The sequence below is a fragment of the Ascaphus truei genome, chromosome 1 (genome assembly GCF_040206685.1).
Source record: "Ascaphus truei isolate aAscTru1 chromosome 1, aAscTru1.hap1, whole genome shotgun sequence".
Classification (NCBI taxonomy): domain Eukaryota; kingdom Metazoa; phylum Chordata; class Amphibia; order Anura; family Ascaphidae; genus Ascaphus; species Ascaphus truei.
The window spans coordinates 112,322,540-112,349,874 of NC_134483.1; the positions used below are offsets into that span (position 1 = coordinate 112,322,540).

At 46.7% G+C, this 27,335-nt stretch overlaps 1 protein-coding gene across 10 annotated transcripts in view; it reads left to right on the plus strand.

Moving 5' to 3' along the window:
- The window catches only part of CAST (calpastatin), a 106,478-nt gene that overhangs the window by 42,702 nt on the left and 36,441 nt on the right, over positions 1-27,335 (plus strand). The window contains exon 1 of one of the 10 annotated variants that reach the window (XM_075593361.1): positions 21,138-21,202. The exons of 6 other annotated variants lie outside the window; for them this stretch is intronic. In XM_075593361.1, coding sequence (XP_075449476.1) covers positions 21,188-21,202 — 15 coding nt within the window. In that variant the 5' untranslated portion in view covers positions 21,138-21,187. Of the gene's footprint in view, positions 1-21,137; positions 21,311-27,335 lie in introns of those variants that run through there. 3 more of the 10 variants (XM_075593365.1, XM_075593382.1, XM_075593372.1) reach the window with 3 other exon arrangements.

Sequence of the window (27,335 nt, forward strand, 5' to 3'; positions counted from 1 at the left end):
ATAATGTGGCAACCACAGTATTGAAGAAGATGCATCTTGTGAACACTGCACAAATAGGATGGCAACGTTTTGAGATGTTTTAAGGGCTATTCAGTGCAATCCATTGTCGTCTTGTTTTGTATCACCAACGGGATGTATCTTGTGCAGTGGGTTGATCCTCTAGTGCTGCTGGTATTTAAACTGGACCGATTAATTCATGTTTTAGAGTTGGGGGTTTTCAATACTTTACTTTTAAAGTTAGCTTTTTTAATTATTTGAATTAATTTTTATGTCATTTAAATGCATCTTATTTATTTTTTATCAGATGCCTATTGCGCTAAATTCTGATTTAATAATGGCATCATAATGTCGTAATAGTCATTACGTCTGTGACCATACAGCATGTTGCGTTAGAAAAAATTATTGCATCTCAATATTTTTGCTGATTTACCAACCAATTCACTGGGAATGAGAGATGCATGATAGCCGTGTGTTTGTGGAGCGTTCTGTGGTTTATAAACAAAGTAACATTGTATTTGAGTCAGCACTTGCTATATTTATTCGGACCGCTTGTGATTCTGCTCTGATCAGTGTACAATGAATACAAGAATTTACTCTTATTAGGCCCATTATTATTATTTAATAATATAAATAATTTCAGTAAACAACACAATATACTGGCACCTAAAATAAACCATAAACCTTAAGGTAATGTCTGACCAGAAGATGATACAGTCCTTAGTGTCCAAACAATGTCGAATAGGATCTTGATTGTAGTCTCATGACATATGCAAATAGATAGAGAAAAAGATCATAGTGCAACACTGACACAAATGAAATGATAAACCAATAAACAGATACTACATAAAACAACATAAAACACAGAATAGCTAAAAAATAAACCAGTGCTATTTCATAAACACAACATAGACAAAACCAATGCCTAAAATGAAGAACACAAGCTGAAGGGATCCAATCCAGATGGAGTAAAATTGGAATCCTACTCACGAAAAAATATATGATTTATGGCATTGTCAGCAGCTCAGTCACTCCCTTGGTGCAGAGTTTCTAAGGCGAGCACTCCACGAGGTTCTTCCCCGGCTTGGACACCGCCGCCACAATCACTGCTGCCTCGATTCCTGACCCGCTGGTCTCGTCGCAGTCTGATGACGTGGCTGTAACATGCGCTGTCACCGGGAGTCCTGGAACTGCACCACGAACGCGGAAACCGGCCACAAACCTCTTAGGCTCCACAAACGTTCAATACGGGAGGAAATTATGACAGAGTCCACACTGTCCACACTGCTGACTCTCTACAGTGTCCTCTATAGATTGCGGAAACACCCTACGCGTTTCGTGACGATAGTCACTTCATCAGGGGGCCCTAAATAATTTCAGTGCAATAATAATGTCATTTCATGTCTTTACATTACGTTGCCATACCTCTCTAGTGAGTGGATAATCAGCAGAATACAAAGGCCAGGATACAGGTGGCGGCTTTGAGACTCTCAAAGCCGCCACCAGTTTAAGTTCGTTCAAAACTAAAGCTGTCTCATTTTTTAATATGGTCTGTAATTGTTACATATGCCTAAATAGGGTTGCCTGGTGTCCGGTATTGAACCGGACAGCCCAGTATTTGCTTACTCTGTCTGGTAAAAAAATGGTAGATAATACTGGACATGTATGTGTGTGGGGACGGGGGGACGAACATGTATGTGTATGCCGTATTACCTCTCCGGACTTAGTAACCAATTGTGGGATTTCCCTGAGAAGCGATAGAGCAGGGCTGCTGCTGCTAGGGGGCTGGGCAGATTCCTCTATCCTGATTGGCTTCATGTGTAATACAGCCAATCAGGAGGAGGTGGCAGGAGCCTGGGGATGGGGCCAAAGTTTAGAGGAAAAGCATTTAGCAGAGGTGATTCTGTGTCCTGCCGGTGTGTCCTGTGTCCGGAGGCATGTGGCCTGTGTCCTGCCAGTGTGTCATGTGTCCTGTGTGTATTTGTTTTGTTTTGTCCTGGTGTGTTTGTATTTGTACTTGTATGGTTTTGTGTGTGTGTGTGTTTTCTCTGGCTGTCCTGTGGGGGTGCTAATGACAGGGAGGGCGGTGAGAGGATGAAGGGGGGGTGAGAAAATTAAGGGAGGGGGGGTGAGAGAGGATGAAGGGAGGGGGGGTGAGAGGATGAAGGGAGGGGGGTGAGAGAGGATGAAGGGAGGAGGCTGAGAGAGGATGAAGGGAGGGGGGTGAGAGCATGAAGGGAGGGTGGTGAGAGAGGATGAAGGGAGGGTGGTGAGAGAGGATGAAGGGAGGGGAGGATGAGAGAGGATCAAGGGAGGGGGGATGAGAGAGAATAAAAGGAGGGTGGATGACAGAGAATAAAGGGAGGGGGGATGAGAGAGAATAAAGGGAGGGGGGATGAGAGAGAATAAAGGGAGGGGATGAGAGAGGATAAAGGGAGGGGGGATTAGAGGGGATAAATGGAGGGGGGATAAGAGAGGATAATGGGAGGGGGGTGAGAGAGGATGAAGGGAGGGGTTGAGAGAGGGTGAAGGGAGGGGTAATGAGAGAGGATGAGGAGAGGTGGTGGGAGGGTGAGAGGATAAGGGGAGAGAGAGGATGAGGAGGGGTGCAACAATCTTGGAATTTGTGGGAACAGCATTAAGATCAGTATTGCTCGCCATGTGCCTGTATTTTGTTATTTATAAATGATCAGACCATTGCGTAATTTGTTCTAAATTTTACTCAAAGCATGCACCAATTTGCACTATTTGATATTCTATTTCCTAAAACAATTCTCGGAAGGGCACTCCCTCCCAAGATTTTTTACGAAACAGGATATAAAGGGGTAAAAATTGGTGAATACTTGGAGTGAAATTTAGAAAAGAATACGTAACAGTCAGGTCATTTATAAATAACATTCTTCCTCATCAACGATTCTTGCGTGCATCGCACCTTTCACCATTTTGTCCAGTATTTTTGGACAAGCCACCTGGCAACCGTATGCCTATAACATATTTTCTTTAACTGTTCATGCAATGTCTTTATATATAATGTATAACCCATTTCACCTAATGTAACCATGTATTTGTAACTATGTATCTGTCATCATAACTCTATGCCCAGGACATAATGGAAAACGAGAGGTAACTCTCAATGTATTACTTCCTGGTAAAACATTTTATAAATAAATACGATCTGAAAGTGGCCATACTCAAAGGTAATCTTAGAACACCGAAAGAGAGACGGTTGCATGAATACAAATGTATGCAACTGTTCGGGACACTTAGCGGTGGCCTAAACTGAGACTGAAGTTTCATGAGTCATTACTGACACAAGAGAACTCTCTTCCCATGAGTGCTAAAGGCCATGTCTATACATACTGCGCCATATGATTGCACACACAGCTGCCTCTTACACATACAAATACTCTATGTTATTCCATCCCGATATAACAATAGGGACCACATAGTATCTACACACTTTTAGTAATGCAAAACGCTCTTACATTTCCACACCTACCCACACCATTGGTATACACTCCCACTCCACACACACCTTTAGTAAAGCGCTGTATACACTGTGGACGCTTTATAAATTTATATTTACATACATACACACACACTCTTACATCACTAACATTCAGGTACTATTTAACACCAAGTCATAAATCGCATACTGCACAGGGGAGAGGGATAGGTTTCACTCACAAATAACATTCCAGGAGGCACTGTTTTAAGTTAAACCTTGCTTGCTTTATTCATTGTAACATTGCCGGAAGAAGAGATCAGGGTATCACAAAAGATTGCACAAATAAAAGCATTTGTTTAGTGTAACAGGGGACTTATCCCTATTCACAAATGTGCCTCTCATCCAGCAGTGTGGTGGTTAACTGCTGGTAGGCAATTAACTAACACCACCTGCCTGATTGCTTAGAAAAGCCTGTCTTTTGAGACAGGAAGTGAGACTTTTTTGCTCACACCTGAGCTGAACTTTGGAGACAGGGCAGAGATTCCTTAGTCCACAACTGGGGTGAACAAAGGAAGGGACACTTGTCTTGAGCCCTGCCAGAAGAAATAGCAGAGCTGCTTTCAAGACACAGGGGAAACATCTAAACCTGAATGCTGCCACACCCTGAGGAAAAGGAAGCTGAACCAGGGACAGAGAAGATTTTCCCTCCAAACCACAAGGAACAGATAAGACTTCATTTATGAGACTTTCTATATTTGCTTATTTCATGCTATATATTTGGGGCTGGTAAAGAGCCTAGCTAACCAACCCAGTCAGAGAGGGCTGAGCTATATGTGTAGATAGTCTCCAAAGCAGAGATAGGTTTTATTTGTTTGGCTCACTATTTCGCTTATGTTGGCTTTTTTGCTGTGTTTTAAGCGACAGGCACAATAAAGCCTTGTTATGATTTCACCTTACAACAGTCTCCATTGTGTACCTCTGCACATGTCCTCCTACATATGGTGTCAGAAGTGGGATGAGAGGGGCCTTTGAAGTTTAAAGGGCTGGAGATTGCCTGTGGAATTTTTTTTGTGCTTTTGCCTGCATACAGTCTTGCAAACAAACCTGAGCAACAAAAACAAAGATTCACCTGCAGCAGAGATCAGAATTAAAGGGATACACACCCAGGCAGGAAACTTACACTGCACTGAAACCTACAAAACCACAGATGGACTCTTTTCCCCAATCCCAAGAGGAGAGAGACTGCTGAAGCAGCTAAACCTTATTTGCCTATCACAAAGTGTAATATGGTCATTGAAATAAGGGTTTTGCCTTCCAGCCATAGTCAGGGTTCAAGAAGTGAGTCAGCCCTTAAAAAGGGATAGGTGTTTGTTGTTTTCAAAAGTTTCGCTGAAGCAGTGAATACAGATGGTAACCCACGAGCGGTACTGATTTTGCAAATAAAGGTTGCCACACCGCATAGGGCTACCAGCTGTGAATGGAGTATATGCAGAAAAGTGTGAAAATTGATACAAGACTGCTGAAGCAGGGGAATTTTTAGCAAACAAATGCTGAGTGTAAAATTGCCCTACAGGGGAAAAAGGGATTGCTGAACTGTATAAAAGGTATTCCAAAGCCAATTGCTGAGTGTTGAGTCACCCTGCCGGGAATGAAAGAAATAGTCCACTGCAAAGAATGTTTTTTTTCTGCAAGTAAAAAAAAAAAAAAGTCTACCTATGTACAGTAGAGGCAACTCTTATTCGAACAAAAACCAGTGGCAATTCCCCAAAAAACCCAGGAAACACCCAGGTACATTCTGAATACATGCCTTAAACTTTCCTTAAACTAGCCCCAGCATTTCTGCATTGATTAATGGCCTATCAGATTAACAGCGGGGGTCCCTGGCAGTCCCATTCAAACTGAATTGGACTGCCAGGGATCCCTGCTTTGTTAATCCTATGGGTCGTTAGTCAATGCAGAAATGCCTTAAACGTGCCTCAAACTAGCCCAGAACATACCCAGCACATACCCAGAATGTAACCCGGCTAGTTTACGGCAAATGTTAGAATAAACGTTGCCTCTACTGTATCTTGGGAGCAAAACAAGACACCCAAAGTGTGAAGTGTGAATGCCATAATACCCAAGGATGAGACTGAAAATTACTGAACTCAAGCAGAAAACCAAATTCTGTTGCTGAAGCGGAGATATTGCACCTAGCAAGTAAATGGTGTAAAGCAAACAGAAGTTTTTTCCTAGCAACTACACATTCAGCATACCTAATGAGAGATTATACCTAGAAAGTAAATGGTGTAAAGCAAATAGACGTTTTTACCTAGCAACTGCACATCTTGTATACCTGATAAGAGAAAATGCATGCACAGTACTGCTGATATTGTAAAACTTACCCAAGAAAGAGAAGTCTACAGAGATGCCTGTGAGAGCTACGACTTCTACAAGCAAAATATGCCCACCTGTAGGACTACCACAATTGAGGGTTCTAGCAAATACAGTGGCAACAGCTGCAATAGCGCCTCCTGAGGTCAGGAAGAAAATGACACCTGATAGTCTAAAAATGGAGGACAAGATGCAGCATTCCTGTAATGAACCCTACCCCACAGAAGAGTGGCCCTTCCAGTCCAATAAAGAGGAAGACATCTCTTACGGGGAACCCGAACCGAGTCACATCCACAAAACACCCCAAGAATGGTGGGGGTGCCTGAACTCGGCACGAACAGAAAAGACCACCCTCTATGATGACGAATATGGTCGACAAGAGAAAGAGCGGGAGCAGCAGATCACCCAATATTTCTGTCAGCTAAAGCAACTGCAAGAAAAGCCTGGCGTATATAATGAAGCTGCTAAAGTATCAAATAAAGAAGGAGACCCCAGTATTCCGGATGGGACAGAGTCATCCAAAACAAAAAAGCAGAAAAAGAAAAAGAAAAGCGGTTCTTCACTTACCGTGGAAGGAACAGACACGTCCGCAGATCCTGTGGAGAAAAAGGGGGACAGAGTTGCCCTGCAGCCTAGAGAAAATGGAGAGTTCGTCCCGCGGTTAACCGAATATCGAGAGGGCCCAAGGCAGAAGTCGTGTACCCCAAAGAAGTGTCTGTCCGGTGCCAACAGTGAGGAACCCTCAACCAACCATCCCAGGGAAGTGGAGCCGGAACCAGTGAGTGACGATCCCTTGACCAGCCCTGAAGATGCCCTGAAAAATGCCAGGCATGACTGTGATATACTCCGTGAACAATTGAAACAAAAGGAAGATGGTTACACAGAGCTACAGAAAAATAACGTGAGGCTACAAAAAGATGTGCTCACAATTTACTCTTTAGCCAGGACAGAATTGGACGATCTCTAGACTGAGCTAGATACTGCAAATGCTACTATTTCCGCCATGGATGAAAAGTAGAGCCAATCTGATAAAAGGGTGGCTACGCTAAAGCGGAAGTATGAGGAGGCACTTAAGCAGATGACAGTCTTCCAGCAAGAGGTTCACATTCTTCGCATAGAGCTGAATGCCTCACAACAGGAGGTCAACAGTGTCCGGATAGAGGTGGACGTATCTCAGAAAGAGGTTCAGACACTCTGCAGAGAACTGGATGCCTCACATCATGAGACCAACAGCTGCTGCACAGACCTGTAAGTTTCCAGAAAGGAACTACACAGTCTCACTGAGGAGCTGGACATTGCTAAAGAAACTATTGTCAATCTTGATACAGATTTCAAAGTCTCTCAGAAGGAGCTTCAGACCCTCAACCTAGAGAAGGAAGTCTCACACCAGGAGATTGTCATTCTCAAAGCAGATGTGCGTAAATGGAGAGGGAGGGACTGCAAAGAGGTCCTGAAGAATACAGAGACTGAAAAAGGAGAAAATTCAAGATTAAAAAGAGAAAACTTAAAACTGAAAGAAGAAAATTTTCAGTTGACAGACGAAGTCAAGGTCTGCGTACACACCTCCAGTATGCTGAGGAGAAGCAGCAAACGCTGCAGGAAGAAAAGCTGCAGGCTGCTAAAGAGGTACAAGCGCCCCAGGAAGTCTGAATACCCAGTACGTCCCCACAGAGCAGTATGAGGAGCTAAAGGCCACGCTGCATGTCTTCAGAGCATCATTTGAGACAGAGCTTCGATACCAGGTGTCTCTGTATGAGAGGGAGGGTGAGAAGGCTCAGAAACTGGAGCAAAAGCTGGAGAGACAGAGAGACTGTTCCATTCCCTTGAGTCAGTACACCAAGGAGAAAACAGACGCAGCGGCAACCTTAATGACAAAAATTACAGAGCTCCAGAATATGAAGGAGACACTTATACAGACTCAGAGAAAACAAAGTGCGCAGATAAATTCCCTGAGAAAAGACTTGCAAGACGCACTCAAACAGGTTGAGACTCTGCAGACCAGTAACTTACAGATTCCTCAAATACGGAAAAAGGTATTGGCTCTGCCCAAGCACCGGTATCCCACAGTAACTAATGCCCGTGAGGACAAGGGTACAGTGAGAGTTAGGGACTCCACGCACCTTCAAAACAAGATTACGAAGTTTGAGCCACCTAAGAAAGCAGTAGCCAAACCTACAGCTGCCCAACAGGCAACAAACAGAGGTAGGTGTGCAGAATCAAAGCCAGAAGAATCCTTAGCTGAGGAAGCTGAAAAGATAGGACGTTCTCTGGAAAGGGAGGTGGAGGTGCAACTCAGTCCCAAAGAAGCTGAACTGGTGACTCCGTTGTGTGGGGGAGGTGCAGAAAGACCGCTTCAGTAGCGGAAACTCGAAGGGCTAGTCCTAACTGCTCTACAAATGTTGCCATACAGTTTGTCTACAAAAAGAGGAGTGCCCGACGCAACAGAAATCTCATGACCGCGCACGCGATAAAAAGACTTTACGTGGAAAAAGTCCTCCTCGAGCGACTGAGGAGTGCTGATCTCAAGCACCTTCGGGAGGAGACAAAAATAAACTGGAGAAAGGGCTCCAATCCCAGCGGGACAAAGGGTTCTCTTCCTCCATCCACTCTCATTCAAGTCACAGAAAGATCTCGAATGAGAGTGGAAGGATGGGCTTTGGCCGTGGTAAGCCGAGCTTCTCACAAACAGGGGAGGTATGTAACAGGGGACTTATCCCTGTTCACAAATGTGCCTCTAATCCAGCAGTGTGGTGGTTAACTGCTGGTAGGCAGTTAACTAACACCACCTGCCTGATTGCCTAGAAAAGCATGTCTTTTGAGACAGGAAGTGAGACTCCTTTGCTCACACCTGAGCTGAACTTTGGAGACAGGGCAGAGATTCCTTAGTCCACAACTGGGCTGAACAAAGAAAGGGACACTTGTCTTGAGCCCTGCCAGAAGAAATAGCAGAGCTGCTTTCAAGACACAGGGGAAACTTCTAAACCTGAATGCTGACACACCCTGAGGAAAATGAAGCTGAACCAGGGACAGAGAAGATTTTCCCTCCAAACCACAAGGAACAGATAAGACTTTCATTTATGAGACTTTCTATATCTGCTTATTTCATGCTATATATTTGGGGCTGGTAAAGAGCCTAGCTAACCAACCCAGTCAGAGAGGGCTGAGCTATATGTGTAGATAGTCTCCAAAGCAGAGATATGTTTTCTTTGTTTGGCTCACTATTTCGCTTATGTTGGTTTTTTTGCTGTGTTTTAAGCAACAGGCACAATAAAGCCTTGTTATGATTTCACCTTACAACAGTCTCCATTGTGTATCTCTGCACATGTCCTCCTACATTTAGCCACAGAACGGCATTGTCTATTCGTTTTTGATAAATAAATAAATAAAATACATCTAGCCATGATGCTGCATATTGGCCCCCGATCCAGTACCATTAAAGTGAAAAGCTGCAATGCGGCTTGATGAATCCCAGCAGTGTAAAGCGTACTGTGACCAATTCAGTGATTTACTTTTTAAAGTTGACAAGTTAACTTGGACCCATATATCTGATGTCTGCATATTTGTTACAAGCCACAAGGAATGACATCACGGCTTCCTATTGGCCTGCGTGACGTGGGGCATTTAAACCCACCATTTTGATAGCCCCACTAAGCCCAGCCAGAGCTGCTACCGGCACCCTTTTCCGAGGTAAGTATCTCGGGAAGTAGTGGGTCCCCGGAGCTGTAATTAATGTGGTTCATCTCCGGTGAGCCCCTGCTTCAACCCTATAAAGAAAAATAAAAAAAATGTGTCACCATGTTCTGCTGATTGAAGCCATTTGCCATACAGTGTGCCATATACATTTTAACCCAAGTGTCAAATGATATCACTATTGCAGCTATTAAAAGGTCGTGACACCTTCCTTGCTTTCTTGAATTGAAGACAAAGTCTTCCGATTTAGCAAGGACACAACATACAAAATACTAGCAGGTATCTAAGGCTGAGTCCCTGCTGGCGCTGAGCTCGCTATGCGCTTGGCGCTTAGCGCGCTTACCTCTTTGAATGGGAATCCTCCCGTTCACGCTAACGCTCGCGCTGTACGCGCTCGCTCATGCGCGTGCACACACGCTCTCCCAAGCTTTGTGCTTGAGGAGACACTGTAGAGATACTTTCAGGCTCACAGCAGGGTCACATGACCCTGCTCTGACCAATGGGAAGAGAGAGGTCATGTTGTAATGCCCTCTCATTACTGCAAACACAAACATGGGATTTCTAGGCGAGAGAAGTGGAAGGGGGGGGGGGACAAATGGACAGGTGGGGGGGGCAAACGGACAGGTGGGGGGGGGGCAAACGGACTGGTGGGGGGGGGGGGCAAACGGACTGGTGGGGGGGGCAAATGGACTGGTGTGGGGGGGAAAACGGACTGGTGTGGTGTGGGGGGGAGCAAATGGACTGCTATGGTGTGGGGGGGGGGGCAAACGGACTTGTGTAGTGTGGGGTGCAAACGGACTGGTGTAGTGTGGGGGCAAACGGACTGGTGTGGTCTGTTGTGGGGCGGCAAACGGACTGGTGTGGTGTGGGGGGGGGGCAAACGGACTGGTGTGGTGTGGGGGGGCAAATGGACTGGTGTGGTTTTGGGGGCAAATGGACTGGTGTGGTGTGGGGGGTAAACGGACTGGTGTGGTGTGGGGGGGGCAAATGGACTGGTGTGGTGTGGGGGGGCAAACGAAGTAGTGTGGTGGGGGGGTAAACAAAGTGGTGTGGTGGGGGGGCAAACAAAGTGGTGTGGTGGGGGGCAAACAAAGTGGTGTGGTGGGGGGCAAACAAAGTGTTGTGGTTGGGGGCAAACGAAGTGGTGTGGGGGGGCAAACGAAGTTGTGTGGTGGGGATGGCAATCGAAGTGATGTGGTGGGGGGGCAAACTAAGTGCTGTGGTGGGGGGCAAACTAAGTGGTGTGGTGGGGGGGGCAAACGGAGAGAGGGGGGAGAAAGGAGAGAAGGGGGAGAGGAGGGAAGGGGAAGGGGGGTGAGGGGGGGAGAGGAGATATGGGGGAGAGGAGGGAAGGGGGGTGAGGAGGGGAGAGGAGAGAAGGGAGAGAGGAGGGAAGGGGGGAGAGGAGGGAAGGGGGGAGAGGAGGGAAGGGGGGAGAGGAGGGAAGGGGGGGAGAGGAGGGAAGGGGGGAGAGAGGAGGGACGGGGGAGAGAGAAAATGGAGAGACACGCACAGAGAGAGACACACGGAGACAGACAGACTGTCTGTCTGTCCGTAGACCCTATAGCCCCTAATAGCCACGCCCCCCGCCCCTGCTCTAAAAAGTTGCAGGACAGCCTATCTCTCATGCTTGGAGAGCTGGTGACATCACCGCTCTCAAGCATGAGCGAGCTCAGCGGCAGCATGGACTTAGCCTAAGAAGGCAGTGGCGTATGCCTGTGACAGCTACTTCTTATACCCTTCAATAAAAGAGACATCAAAACACTGTCTCAGCTAACTCACTTTTGCCAACTAAATGATGTGCCTGTTTTTCTGTTATTGTCATCAAGTACCTTATTTTAAGAACATTAGGCATTTGCAGAAATAATTCTGATCATTAAAATGTACCTACAACAAGTCGTATCACTAAAATGTGTGTCTACTGCTTGATTTCAAGTTGTCCCTGATACCAGCAACATTGTATACTATTAGATTCAAACTGCCCACAAGATTTCTTATGAGAAAAACAATTTAAAACATCTTAACCTATTGATTGCTATCATAGATAATATGTACGTATATGATAAGATATATCAATCTGGACTGGGACTGTAAATGTAACAATCTTATGTTCTATGTACTGTGGGCTATATATACTGTAATTGTGAAGCGCTTTGAGTCCCATTGGCAGAAAAGTGCTACATGAAATAAAGTTAGTGTTATTATAATGTTACAAAGGGCCTCTGATCCTGATACAGTCCCAGAATGTCTTGAAGACACCATACGTGCATGACAAATATAATATATATACAGAAGAACTAAAGGCAATCTCATCACAAGTAGGAAGTGTAAAACAAAACCCAGGTCAAAAGCAATATAACAAGGTTACACAGAGGCCATGCAATGACAGAGGAGCTCAGCAATATTTGTAATATGCTATCTACAAGTTAACTTGGACCCATATATATGATGTCTGCAAATTTGTTACAAGCCACAAGGAATGACATCACGGCTTCCTATTGGCCTGCGTGACGTGGGGCATTTAAACCCACCATTTTGATAGCCCCACTAAGCCCAGCCAGAGCTGCTACCGGCACCCCTTTCCGAGGTAAGTATCTCGGGAAGTAGTGGGTCCCCGGAGCTGTAATTAATGTGGTTCATCTCCGGTGAGCCCCTGCTTCAACCCTATAAAGAAAAATAAAAAAAATGTGTCACCATGTTCTGCTGATTGAAGCCATTTGCCATACAGTGTGCCATATACATTTTAACCCAAGTGTCATATGATATCACTATTGCAGCTATTAAAAGGTCGTGACACCTTCCTTGCTTTCTTGAATTGAAGACAAAGTCTTCCTATTTAGCAAGGACACAACATACAAAATACTAGCAGGTATCTAAGGCTGAGTCCCTGCTGGCACTGAGCTCGCTATGCGCTTGGCGCCCTTACCTCTTTGAATGGGAATCCTCCCGTTCACGCTCACGCTCGCGCTGTGCGCGCGCACTCATGCGCGAGCACACACGCTCTCCCAAGCTTTGTGCTTGAGGAGACACTGTAGAGATACTTTCAGGCTCACAGCAGGGTCACATGACCCTGCTCTGACCAATGGGAAGAGAGAGGTCATGTTGTAATGCCCTCTCATTACTGCAAACACAAACATGGGATTTCTAGGCGAGAGAAGTGGAAGGGGGGGGGCAAATGGACTGGTGTGGGGGGGGGGGCAAATGGACTGGTGTGGGGGGGGGCAAATGGACTGGTGTGGGGGGGGGCAAACGGACTGGCGGGGGGGGGGGCAAACGGACTGGTGGGGGGGGGGCAAACGGACTGGTGGGGGGGGGCAAACGGACTGGTGGGGGGGGGGGCAAACGAACTGGTGTGGTGTGGGGGGGGGAGCAAATGGACTGCTATGGTGTGGGGGGGGCAAACGGACTGGTGTAGTGTGGGGGGCAAACGGACTGGTGTGGTCTGTTGTGGGGCGGCAAACGGACTGGTGTGGTGTGGGGGGGGGGGTAAACGGACTGGTGTGGTGTGGGGGGGGGCAAATGGACTGGTGTGGTGTGGGGGGGCAAACGAAGTGGTGTGGTGGGGGGGCAAACAAAGTGGTGTGGTGGGGGGGCAAACAAAGTGGTGTGGTGGGGGGCAAACAAAGTGGTGTGGTGGGGGGCAAACAAAGTGGTGTGGTGGGGGGCAAACGAAGTGGTGTGGTGAGGGGCAAACGAAGTGGTGTGGGGGGGCAAACGAAGTTGTGTGGTGGGGATGGCAATCGAAGTGATGTGGTGGGGGGGCAAACTAAGTGGTGTGGTGGGGGGCAAACTAAGTGGTGTGGTGGGGGGGGCAAACGGAGAGAGGGGGGAGAAAGGAGAGAAGGGGGGAGAGGAGGGAAGGGGGGTGAGGATGGGAGAGGAGATATGGGGGAGAGGAGGGAAGGGGTGTGAGGAGGGGAGAGGAGAGAAGGGGGAGAGGAGGGAAGGGGGGAGAGGAGGGAAGGGGGGGAGAGAGGAGGGACGGGGGAGAGAGAAAATGGAGAGACACACACAGAGAGAGACACACGGAGACAGACAGACTGTCTGTCTGTCTGTAGACCCTATAGCCCCTAATAGCCACGCCCCCCGCCCCTGCTCTAAAAAGTTGCAGGACAGCCTATCTCTCATGCTTGGAGAGCTGGTGACATCACCGCTCTCAAGCATGAGCGAGCTCAGCGGCAGCATGGACTCAGCCTAAGGCCTCGGTCCTGCTACGCTCGTTGGCGCGGGCAGCCATGTCGCGAGTTCCCCACCAGCAGGGGAATGCCCACCGAGCCGGTCCCGGTCCCCCCTGGCGGCACAACGCACTACACGCTGTGGCGCGTCAGCCGCTAGGAGGCACAAGAAAATGGTGTTTCCTAGCGTTGACGCGTCACGTGGTGCGGCTGTGAGCCAATGGGGAGGGGAGGCTGCGGGAGGAGGAGAGGCTTCGGGGAGCGGGGAGGTGTGTATGAGTGTGCCTGAGTGCGTGAGTGCTTGTCTGTGTGTGTGTCTGAGTGCGTGCGTGCCTGTCTGTGTGTGTGTATGTGTGTGCCTGAGTGCGTGAGTGCCTGCCTCTGTCTGTCTGTGTGTGCCTGTGTGTGTGCGCGTGTGTGTGTATGAGTGCCTGCGTGTGTTTCTGTGTGTGCCTGTGTGTGTGCGCGCGTGTGTGTGTATGAGTGCCTGCGTGTGTGTGTGTTGCTCATTACTTACCTTAACTCCAGCCCGAGCCGTGGAGGGAGGGAGGGGAGACTAGTGTGTCCCTCCGCTCAAGCCACTCCCCCCTCCCTGTCAAGCCTCCCCCTCCCGCCCACCTCCTGCTCCCGCTCCCTACAGACCGCATATCGCGGTCTGTGTATGTCAGCGCCCCGCCTGTAGGCAGTGCGGGCGCGCTGACTCTGGGAGCGGGGCCTTAGCCTAAGAAGGCAGTGGCGTATGCCTGTGACAGCTACTTCTTATACCCTTCAATAAAAGAGACATCAAAACACTGTCTCAGCTAACTCACTTTTGCCAACTAAATGACGTGCCTGTTTTTCTGTTATTGTCATCAAGTACCTTATTTTAAGAACATTAGGCATTTGCAGAAATAATTCTGATCATTAAAATGTACCTACAACAAGTCGTATCACTAAAATGTGTGTCTACTGCTTGATTTCAAGTTGTCCCTGATACCAGCAACATTGTATACTATTAGATTCAAACTGCCCACAAGATTTCTTATGAGAAAAACAATTTAAAACATCTTAACCTATTGATTGCTATCATAGATAATATGTACGTATATGATAAGATATATCAATCTGGACTGGGACTGTAAATGTAACAATCTTATGTTCTATGTACTGTGGGCTATATATACTGTAATTGTGAAGCGCTTTGAGTCCCATTGGCAGAAAAGTGCTACATGAAATAAAGTTAGTGTTATTATAATGTTATGTAGCGGTCATGTAAAATGCCTACAGTCATCTCTCCTGCTGGCAGTAAGGCCTGGTAAGTGTGGGCATGCCAGCAGTAATTATGGAGGTTTCCCCTCACACCCTGGTGGGGTGCTCTGTGTATGGCTGGGACTGGTCACATGCTCTGACTCCATGGTTAGTGATGTCAGAGATGTGTCAGCCTCAGAAGCTTACATAAGGCACAGCACGGTGTTCTAAAGTGAGTTGCTGCCTAGTTAGTTGTTCTGCTGAGAAAGGAGTTCCAGCTCTTGTCAGAGCTGAGGAAGGAGTTCAAGTTCTATCAGAGGGTCAGTTATGTTATAGTAACTCCATGGGAGGCTGTGTCCAGGGACCTGGCACAGGACAGTGATTCCTGCGGGAATAGTGAATCCCTGATCTAGGTGATATACCTATCAAAAGGGAGCACTGGCGAGATGAGCGGCTGAAGATACTCCTTGTGGAGGGCAGTTGCCCTGCCGTGTCAATAAAGATGAGTTCAGCCAGAAACCCTCTCGTGTATCTATCTGGAATGAGTGTACAGAGAGGAGCACCACGGAGGAGTTCCTCGCCAGGATCATCCCCATGCGGACGCAGGGACCCTGGTGAGGTGGAGGCGCTGCACTGGAACTAGGTGAGACTCAGCACACTACCTCAGCTGCCTGTCTGACGGGTCCTCCCCACACACCATCACGCGGGAGACTCAGGAGTCCTGTAGCCAGCAGGTGCACCATCAGGCATATTCACACTGTAATGGGGTCCGGTTAGACCACAGGGGCCAATGTGAGATTGGGTGGGTCAGGCCGGGCCAGAAATACCGTTACATTTGGAGGCGAGCTGCTGAGATCAGATCCGTCAACAGGACAGGTTTTAGCTAGGTCACTTGGAAACAGGGAGAGTGTCTGCTGCCACTTTGTGCTGAGTAGGGACGGACCTAGGGGTAGTCAGGGGGCTGATGGGATATTGTCAGTTCGCAGGGACAACCTAGGGGCCTGAAGGGAGTGAGGGGTCTGGAGCGGGCTATAGCTGACCGAGTCACCTTGAGGCAGTGCTAGTTGGTAGGATGCCAGAAGGGACAGCCTGTTAACTTGGTCAGGAGTCCTGGAGAGGGTCTGCGCTAGGCTGACCAAGATAGGTAGACGCCCCAAGTACTGCATGGCAGAGCCAGCCAGAGTACCTAGCCATTCCAGACACTCACCGTAGGGAGCACAGACTGGGAGGAAGGAGTCACAGCAGACACTGAGAGAGTGAGCCTAGCCTGAGGTAGTGCAACACTGGGTCACACCTAGATAAGGTACACATGTGGTGGTGCATCTGAGCTAATCTTTATTGTACCGGTGTGGTGGCTGCCCCGCAGAGTGGAGCCTCATGTACGACAACTGTTATGAGAGAGTGGAGGATCCGCGTGGCGCGGAGAACGTAAAATGGCGGACAGAGGCTGATGGGGAGGGCACCCGTGGCGTGCAACCCACTGAAGAGCAGACTGTCGCTGAATTGTCCTTAACGAGTTTGCTCTGGAGCGGAGCAAAGGCCGTGGCTGCCCCGTTTTTATCCTGCCTGGGACAGCGAGGGGCCACCCTTGAAGAGTGTGAGGACATTGCAATAATTGGGGGAGAACCCCGTGAGGAGAGCGAACGAATGGACTTTTTGGGCGCCAAAACCAACCAAAATGGCGGTTCCCGCTTGCTAGGGAAACCGCATGGGCCAGGCGCAGAAAAAATGGCTGCTGCAGGACTTGCACAGAGCTGGCCGGGAATGGCGCGAACAGCAGAGCCCCGCCCTGATGGGGGGCATGGCGCGAAAGCTATGGCTGCGCCGGGATGGACAGTGACTAATTCAGCCCCTGTGCTGAGTCAACCGTTGAGTTTATGGGACCCTCCCCTGATTTCTACCAGGGGGAGTGACGTTCAATTATGGCCTGTGGGGATGCACCCACTGGGCCCAGGGACTGATATTCAGACGGCGCCACTACAGAAAGTAGTTCCGGCCGTGGAGGTGATTTGCAAGAAAGAAGGGTACCTTGCGCAAAAAGTTGCTGCAAGGAGAAGGCGGGAACTAGCCGCGGGAAAGGACTCCAGCTCTGGGGAGGAAATTGGCGCGAAAACGCTAACCGCGCCCACCAGGACTGAGAGAGGTGCGGCCTTAATTAAGGGGCATGATATTCCCCTGTGGGACCCGCCCATTATTGCAACCCCTGGGGGCGGGTTCCAACTCTGTCAGAGAAGGGAGGAGCCGAAGCAGGGAGTGGCGGATCCAGCAACTTCCACCAGTCAGTTGCGAGGAACCACAGAGAAGGAGAGACCTGTACAGGAAGTGACTCCTGTACAAAGAATGGCCTGCTCCTCCACTGTGGGCACTATGGTCTCCACCCAGCCCTACTCAGTGCCCGGCGGGGTGCTGGTGGTGAGGGTGGCCAATACTGAGACGGTGGTCGGGCTCTGCCTACAATGCGGGCTGCCCGGAGGTACTGTGAATACGATGGCACGTTGCCCTCATTGCGGGACTTTGTATCTGTGGCCTATGCCCACATTCGTCCCAATACAGCCTGCTGACCCCCCGGTGGATGTGATACGGCGCTCTGCTGAGTCACCGGGCGCGCTGTGGATCAACCGCGCGAGTCCCGGAGACAGGGGACTGGAGCCGGTCAAGTCGGCTGGGTCACTGGCCATTGAGGCGGCTGGATTAAACCCCGCGACAGGGGCAAAGAGACTTTCACCACGCCCCGCGACCCCTAGGTCGGGGCGAGGGGACTACTCTGATGAGGACCTTCGTGAGCTGGCGGTAGCAAAAACGGAGCGGAAAAGACAGACGGGAAGAACGACGCCCCGTGGGGTGAGTGACCGGACGTCCCCCGCAGATCGGCGATCCGACCGATGGAGTCCCGCCATCCCAGGACCTGGCGGAGATGGGAGAGAGACGCCTACACCCCTGCGGATGGGTAAGCCAAAAAGCCCTATCTCTTACCTGGTCACAACAGACGGCGAAGCGCTGGAAGGGCCGCGCCAGGCCCAACGCGCACGTGGAGGAACGGCATCACTTCCGGTGGCGACGGCGGAGCAACCGGATGTCGTCGTGGAAGAAGAGATCCCGCATGGGGGTCCAACGCGAGATGGCGACGCTTCCGGTTCCGGGGAGGACGTCACTTCCGGTGGCGACGGCGGAACCCGGGAAGGGGAAGCAGCGACGCTTCGGCGATTGGGGGAAGGTCCCCGACCGCTCGTATTGCCCAGAAAATGGAGAGACGAACTCAGGACTGAGGAGGGTGAGACATCATCCTTGGACCAGTCTACGGACAGCCAGGAGCGGGTCGTAACCCCGTGGGGTCCCGTCCCATGCCCCTATACCCAACCCCATGCCCTAGCTAATGTCCCTACCCCTATCACACGGTCACCGGGTTCACCGCCCAGCTTGGAACTTGTGGACATACCTTTGGGGGGGGAGGAAAAACGGACTGGGGAGAGGCAGCTCAGTGGAGCTACGGAAGGTGATTCACGGGGAGGAGAATTGAGGGTGGCGGATACAGCACCCCAACCGGCAGTAAAGGCTCCGGGGTCCTCGAGGTGGTTCAACTCGCGATCCACAAGGTCGTCAGGGGTATTTTCATTTGACGACGACCGGGAACCAGGGCCTAATCCCTTTAAGGAGACCCGGTGGTGGGCTCCACTATTTGAGGGGTACTCCGCGTGGATGGACCGTACTCGGTTCCTCATCCGGCGGGAGGACGTGGTAGATTTCTGGTGGAGAGAGGGAGAGTTTACACCCGAGCAGAGGGACAGGGAATTACAGAAGAGGTGGTTCCAGCTGGAGCGTAGAGACATAGCGCCCATGGGTCCTGACACACTGTCAGATCCAGTCGATCCTGATGAGCCCCTATCATGGGTGTTACCTGGGAGGGCAGGTAATGCTGATCTGACCAGGGTCAGTAGGGCGGAGAGGGCTATAATAGTCAAATATAAAAAATCCCATGGGTTGGAGTATCCCTATGTTCCGGAGCCCCTGATGGATGAAATTGAGGACAATAGGGAAACGTGGCTCCAAGAGACTATAGAGCTGTATTTAGTCAATAGGGGGAGCGCCATTGTAGGTAAGAAGGCGGAAGAAAGGATAGACACCCTGATGCGAGTGTGGAGCATAGGGAGAAATGTTCACAAACATAGGGTGACCTATGTGCCAGAGAGAGGATCACCTAGGCATTATTATGTTACGGTCCTGGATATGGGTAACCGGGAAGTGAGGAAACCTGACCCAGATCACTATTATTAAGGGGGTACTGAGACATTACGCGGGTTCGTGGCTGCTGGTCGGGGCGGGCTTGGCGGAATGTACTGAAGTCATGTTTACAATATGCTGAAAATTTGTATGGATGTTAACCTAATTATGTTTTGTGTTACAGTGCTTCCTGGAAAGAGGTATACAAATTTAGGTCCCAGCGAGGACGATGGGATTCACCAGGGGGAGAATGTAGCGGTCATGTAAAATGCCTACAGTCATCTCTCCTGCTGGCAGTAAGGCCTGGTAAGTGTGGGCATGCCAGCAGTAATTATGGAGGTTTCCCCTCACACCCTGGTGGGGTGCTCTGTGTATGGCTGGGACTGGTCACATGCTCTGACTCCATGGTTAGTGATGTCAGAGATGTGTCAGCCTCAGAAGCTTACATAAGGCACAGCACGGTGTTCTAAAGTGAGTTGCTGCCTAGTTAGTTGTTCTGCTGAGAAAGGAGTTCCAGCTCTTGTCAGAGCTGAGGAAGGAGTTCAAGTTCTATCAGAGGGTCAGTTATGTTATAGTAACTCCATGGGAGGCTGTGTCCAGGGACCTGGCACAGGACAGTGATTCCTGCGGGAATAGTGAATCCCTGATCTAGGTGATATACCTATCAAAAGGGAGCACTGGCGAGATGAGCGGCTGAAGATACTCCTTGTGGAGGGCAGTTGCCCTGCCGTGTCAATAAAGATGAGTTCAGCCAGAAACCCTCTCGTGTATCTATCTGGAATGAGTGTACAGAGAGGAGCACCACGGAGGAGTTCCTCGCCAGGATCATCCCCATGCGGACGCAGGGACCCTGGTGAGGTGGAGGCGCTGCACTGGAACTAGGTGAGACTCAGCACACTACCTCAGCTGCCTGTCTGACGGGTCCTCCCCACACACCATCACGCGGGAGACTCAGGAGTCCTGTAGCCAGCAGGTGCACCATCAGGCATATTCACACTGTAATGGGGTCCGGTTAGACCACAGGGGCCAATGTGAGATTGGGTGGGTCAGGCCGGGCCAGAAATACCGTTACAGTTACAAAGGGCCTCTGATCATGATACAGTCCCAGAATGTCTTGAAGACACCATACTGTACGTGCATGACAAATATAATATATATACAGAAGAACTAAAGGCAATCTCATCACAAGTAGGAAGTGTAAAACAAAACCCAGGTCAAAAGCAATATAACAAGGTTACACAGAGGCCATGCAATGACAGAGGAGCTCAGCAATATTTGTAATATGCTATCTACTTCCAAACTTGGCATTTTTTAAGGAAGTCCCAAACATTGATCTAAACATCGTTTTTATAAAAAAAAATTCTTATAGTTTCTATACAACTAATCATTAAAAAAGTTATGATGGGTAAAAAAAGTGAGGTCTGTAACCAAGTCTTTCCCCATTATCACTTATCTAACAGTGCTTTCACTGCAGCCAGCATATACAGTATACACAATTGTGATAACCACTGACAGTATGCTAGGACTGTTAGTTTTCTGTCTCCACATTAAATCCCCCCACCCCCCTTTGTATTCTGTTTGGAATCTATTTACACATGATAAATAAAACAAGAGGTACAGCTCAGTGAAGTTCAAGTTTAAGTTCAGGTTTAAAAACCTCACTAGCCTAACTAGAAATTACAATTCCATCTAAAAAAAATTGATGATTTTGTCAAATATTTTTTATATAGGTGAATGTGTTTATTATTGAGTGCTGGGATTGCCTTATATATTTAGTTGTCACAGGGAGTGAAGGTAGATCTCTGTCTGTGGGACAGCCTTCCTGTGCACCTACAACACTTCTTGCTTTCCAATTTGTGATTATTTTGAGTGCTGACCAAATCTCTCTCTTTGCTATCACATTTCCAAGGCCAGCATGCCCTCAAGGGGTTAAGAGATTGGAAAAGAGGTGTAGCTACAGATTTCTTTGGGCGGAGCTTGACTTTGCTACAAATGCAGTTTGTAATGGCTGTGTCATATCATGTGTGCATGAGATCTGGGCAGAGCTTCATTACGTAGCATGCAGAGGCGTTTGGTAAGACACTGAAATAGTCACAGGAAGAAATGTTTAGGTGGTGTTGAACTGGTAGTAAAGTATTGTTTGGAAGAACTTGGGAACAAGGTTATCTCTTTGAGAAGGAAGGTATGTGCTTGAGCAGCTGATCCATTAATAACTAATCAATTGGCTATTTAAAAGTACTGCTGACTTCAGAGACTAAGATCTTGTTTTTTTTTCAGAATGATGTATTTGTTTTAGCTATGGGAGTAAAATAAAAACTTTTTTTATATATGATATACAATATATGATAACATGACTTTTTTTTTCTTTTTTTTTTTGCTGCTGCAACAGAATTTGCTATGTTTAATTTCTAATACATCCTCTCCCTGAATACAGTGTGATTCAGTGAGACCCAAATGTATGTACATTCTAAGAATTACTTTCTGTACAACACGAACGTGTTTGGTGCAGTAATATAAGTAGAGCAACTTTTTTGTATTACTTATAAAAAAAAACATTTGTACTGATGCGTAATTCCATTTTGAGCTGTTTTTAAGAATACAACATGTCGTCATTTGCACTACTTTTGGAAGCGGATGTATAGTAGTATGTCATTGCTTTTAGCTACCCCCTCCCCCATTATGTTTGCTTATATAGTATGTGTAGGTCTGTACTATATATCTGTATAACCGACCACTTTACCTCCCAACATTAATCAGTATTTCTACAAAAGTGATTGTCCATTAGTGTTTGAAAAGGTACAGTTTTTGAGTTGGACACATGGGTTAGCATCCTATTTTTATTTTGTTTGCATCTGTTCCAGGCTATAATCTTCTGGTAGCTAGTGAGCCTTCATATGCAGTATTTATTTATAAGTTTTTGTTGTGTGGTTTTTTTTGGGGGGGGGGGGGGGGCGGGGAGCTGGTTTTACATGAAATGTGACTTTCAAGACGCACTGACTTAGTTGAGCTACAATATAGCACTTTTCCAATTAAATGTGATGTTTGATCAGTCTTATCAAGTCAAATGGACTAATTTTTATATATAACATTTAAAGTGTGTGTGTGTGTGTGTGTGTGTATATATATTATCTCGGCCCAATAGCTTTTACCTTCTCTCTGACAGCTCCTAGCTAGTTCCCTAATATCCTGTCTCTTTATTGCTGGGTGAGTCAGACATCATAGATGAAACTGGACCATTGATAATGTGACTACAGTCCTAGCAAATCAGGCTGTCACAAAAAGCTGGTCAGGCTTTCTGGCCATATATTTTCGGGGAGCTGGTCATGCTATCAGACAGTATTTAGAACCCCTATCTTCTGAACTTTTCTCACTGTAGATATATGTATCCATGCTCCTCTAACATCCTTATGTGAACTATAAAGAAAAAATCAGCTGACAACACAATGTACCATGTGCTGTCTTTTAATACATTTTAGAGAAACATTGTGTTTTAGATGTGCATGTATAAATCATATCTGCAGTGAGACGTTCTGTGGAATGGGAGAATATTTCTCTAATTTATTGAAAACGGCACAAACTGTAATGGGGTATTTTGTGTGTAATGGCTGAATTACCTTACTTTAAATAAACTACACTAAAGTCCCATCATACTGCTGTTACAGAGGAGCATTACTACATTATATCTGCAGAGAGGTTCAGCAGAATGGGTTTCTACACACTCTGTTAGCTGGGCCTGCTTCATTGTGACGCATAGTCTGATGGTTTGACCAGTTGTTCGCGACAGCCTGATCGCTTAACTGCAGTATAGTTTGGCAGTGGGGGATGACAACGAGAGTTTCTTTTGTAGTATGCCTCACGATTATTGTAAATGCAAAGCTAAATCCTTTTACTTGCTGAATAAATCCTTAAATACACAATTTAAGCCACAATTAAACTGCAGAGTTGGGAATGAATGCACTTGTTATGGTATCTTATTTGTCATGTAAATCATAACTGGTGATCCATTGTGGCCAAAGCATTGAATGTGGCAGTCTACCAATAAGTGACCTCCATTCCAAAATATTAAGTATTGACCAATCAACTAAGACCTCATCAACTTTGATGGAAATTGGATAGGAGCCTTCAAATTCTACATAAATCATTAATTTAGATTAAAGTACATTTTGCTTGTATTTACAGTTACATGCAAAGTGTTCTGTTTTAATCTGCCGTAGATTCCATACAAATGAAAGCATTCTCTCTAGGGTGCAGCAGTCGTCTTAAATATGTACCTACAACACTGATCAGATTTCTTGCATAGAAGTGGAAGAATCATTTTAACTACTGCACAAATGGCAGCTTCCTTCATACTTCACTTTTCTTGCCTGTCAACTAAATTTACATAAACATCTTTTGGTACAGTTTTACTCCAATATGTAGGGTTAACTTTGCAAGAACTCAAACATCACAAAACTGATGTAGTCTGAAAACTCGAGCGTCCTTTTATGCACCATCAATAGAAGTCGCTGCTTGTAATAAATATATAAATGTACATGGTTTGTTTTTGAGCTGAGTAAAAGGTGTGTAGTCATAGAAAAACAGGTTTGAAGTCGCAGCCCTGAAGATAATTAGACCAAAGTATGCTGCCTTTAGCCATTATTCATATTTGAGGTTTAGGTGCTATATTCAGTATAGTCCAACAAGAATAATATAGTTTCAGTAGATATAGAAAAATTCTTAAACTCAATTACAGATGACACATGTCAGGTTTGCAGGTGTAGATTAGAGTGGCCTACTGCAGAGTAGGCAAGCTGGGTATTGTCAGGACCAGGAGATCCCAGTGGCTGGATAGGTTTTCCTGAAGGTTCTAGCACAAGTAGTTAAGCAGAGCAAACTGCAGGAGTACAAAGTTGTTATGAGGTTGAAGCCCAAAGGGCTAGTCGGAGATGAGGTCAGTAGATCACAGGGGAACCGGAACAGAGCACGGGTATAGTAATTCAGAAGCTGACCATAGAATCCAAAGGTACAGTAACTCTTATTGTTGTACCGGCAGTTACTGTAGGTTCTGTTTGTCTGGAAGTATTTTTAGGCCGGTTTGACATTTGAAGAACCAATCAGGAGTGACTGGGAATGTCAAGATTAAAATGTAGTTGGTGCACAAGGGTTGCTAAGTAGCAGAACTGTGGGATAGCTCGGGCAGAAGCAGAGCTACAGTATGCAGCTGCTGAATTACTCTGTATGCAGAGCTTCTGCCTCAATGCACAACTTCTTTTGTCATGTCCCTGCATTGTTGGGCTAATATTAGCAAGAAATCAAAGCCCTTAAAGGGTCACTCCCATGTATAGGTGACTTCCACCATTTTTATACAAATAGAGGTCTTTCTAAACCTGTAATGTCTCCATAGTAACACAATGCTTTGTAGTAGTTGGTCTTGTACAGTAATCTTGTGATTACAGTACACTGTTTGCATACTATTACATATGCAGGGAGATTGTTCATCCACAAACTACGGAATTGGGTAAGGACGGGGAGGGGGAACCCTCGCTACTGCTATTTGGGTATGGAGTGGTGGTGCTACTATGAGGGGTAACAATGAGTAAACAACGACGAGAGAGAGGACCCCAAGGAGAGCACTCAAGATGACAAGTGTACACATGGACGATGTTGTGTGAATGAGGATTGGGTAAATTAAAACACTTTAATGTGAGTCGTGACTCAATAAAATAAAATGGAACGCTGAGGGGCAAAGTGTAATACTTAATGTGAGCCAATATGACAGCGAATTATAAAAACGGAACCGGACGTGGTAGTGACTGTGGCCAATGCACTGTCCTTGCTCTAAAGGACAGAGGTGACAGTGTAAGGGATGGGTAACAGCACTTAGATCCTATAAATATCTGTGGTCAGTGGGGTTAACCACATACTGCCTGGAGAGCTTAACTAGAAGTATAGGTAAGGTCTCGCCTCAATAGGGTAACCAACTTATAGTATAAAGGGCTTGTCCCTGTAATGAGGCATTGATAAATCTACCTGTTGGTAGATAATCTCTGGGTATGCACTGCAGGCACAAAATGCCTCTCAGTACAGTGCAGCATACACTCAGTGTTTAAGTGCACTCCCAGTGGCAAGTAGTTGAAATAAATCTTACCTGCCAGTGGATTGCACGTGTGTGCAGTAAATATACCATGGCAGACAGGATCAGTAGCTATTAGAACAGTGCACAAGTAGTGCCTGTTTACATGTAGTGTGCAGTATCATAGACCGTAAGGTACATCCGTCCGTAGTAGCAGACCTAGATACTAGGTGTTGGCTAGACACCTTCAGGCTAATGCAGGGTGTTTGTGAGTATACCGGCCCAAGTGAGCTGCTAGGTTAAAAGACATTCATATTACTGCGATAGCATAGCTCCACACGAGGAGCTACTGGGGACGGACGCGCTCCGATCGCGAGCACTGGTCCCGCCCCTCTGACGTAATTACGTCATAAGCCCCCGACGTACGTTTCGCTGGTGCGTGCTTTGTCAAGGCTCAGGCTCAGCACAATAATAACCAGATAACCATTGAATAAGGTGGACCTGAGAAAATAGAAAGTTTTATTTTTTTTTAAAAATTTTACAATTTGTCAATGCAATGTGGGATTGCATCTTTAAAACATGTAAATGCTACATAGCACAAGCTTCTCCGGTGTGTCCCTAGGTATTTTAGAGTGTGTCATGATGGGGAAACAACCACGCCAACATAAAAACATTGACTGCAAAGTTTAGATGATACTATTGTTTTGGGGCTGGGAAATATATTGCGGATTAAATGTGATGACAAATTCCCCACAATATAATAAAACATTATAAAGCGCTTCACATAAAGACTTTGTTTTTCAATATATGGATATACAGATTCTGAAGAATGTTGTCCGAACTATCTAAGATTTGAATGTGCTAATTCTTGAATAAGGGCCTTTTGGTTTAGACATCTGAACTAGTAATCTGCAGATGATGTAAAACCGCATACTGTGTATTTTTTCAAAATTAAGTCTGGCATTGAGGACAGTGAAAATGTACACGAGATGAAGCCAATTTTGTAACATGACAACGTGCATACTGTATGACCCTAGTAATGTGTTTAATTTGTCCTTTTATTAAGAACTAACAAAATGATCGCTTGGTTTTGGAATGTAGGCAGTAGGTACTAGATATCTCCCAGATGGGTGAAACCTTTGCAAAAATTTGTAAATGTGGGTCATTGTGAACATTTTACTTCGTGTGTGTGAGGCAAAGCACCCAAAGCAAATTCTCATGGGGAATCATCTATCTGCAAATCTGAGACAATTACTTGTATTTTTGTTCCGCAATGCATATCAAAATATATTTACCATATTTTAACCAAATATTTGCAATGTAACATTGCATAATAGGAGAGCAGGCTGATCACAGCAAAGATAGGGCTGGAGGCAAATGGCCAATAAAAAGGGTATTTATTAATAAATGAACATAAGAGCAGACAGATACAGGGTCCTCTGACGCGTTTCTCGCCCGACAGGCGATTTATCAGAGTGTGGTGCACTTGGATAGATTGATTATTGTACATTATATGGATTCCGGATTTGTCTTATACATTGCTATACCACACTGTGACGTCTGCAGCACCTGTTGGGGGATTATTCCCTATTCCCCTAACATTGCATGATGTCTTGTACTGTACCTTAGCACAATTACCTTACTGAATTTGTTAATTTCATAAAAAAATACCGCTTTTTGATTATCTTGTGTGCATGTGATACTATTAATATCGTGTAAACACTTGCTATTTTCACATGCTCTGTTTGATTTATAATCCGGATTTGACTGACTTACAGTAGATGACTGTATTATGTCAAAACAATAGCAAATGAAACCTGAGTTAAAAGTACTGTTAATTATTAGAAGGGTAAAATTTACTTTGTATAAATTGTACCATATTAATGGAGCCTGGACTGGTTTTCTGGCTACCAGTCTGCTCTCCTGGCAGTAAGTCCTGGTAAGAACAGGCCTGCCAGTAGTAATCATGTGTTTTCCCCACTTCCTGCAGTACTCTTGAGTGACAAGGGGAGGAGGTGAAACTAGACCTGAGCATATTCAATCCTGAATCAGACCTGGTGCCTTCCTCCTGGCTGTACTTAAGGGTGATTGCCGCCCAAATTGGTAGGTGTGCCTCTCCCCACTGAGAGGCAGGTCACACAGCAAGGAGCCTAAG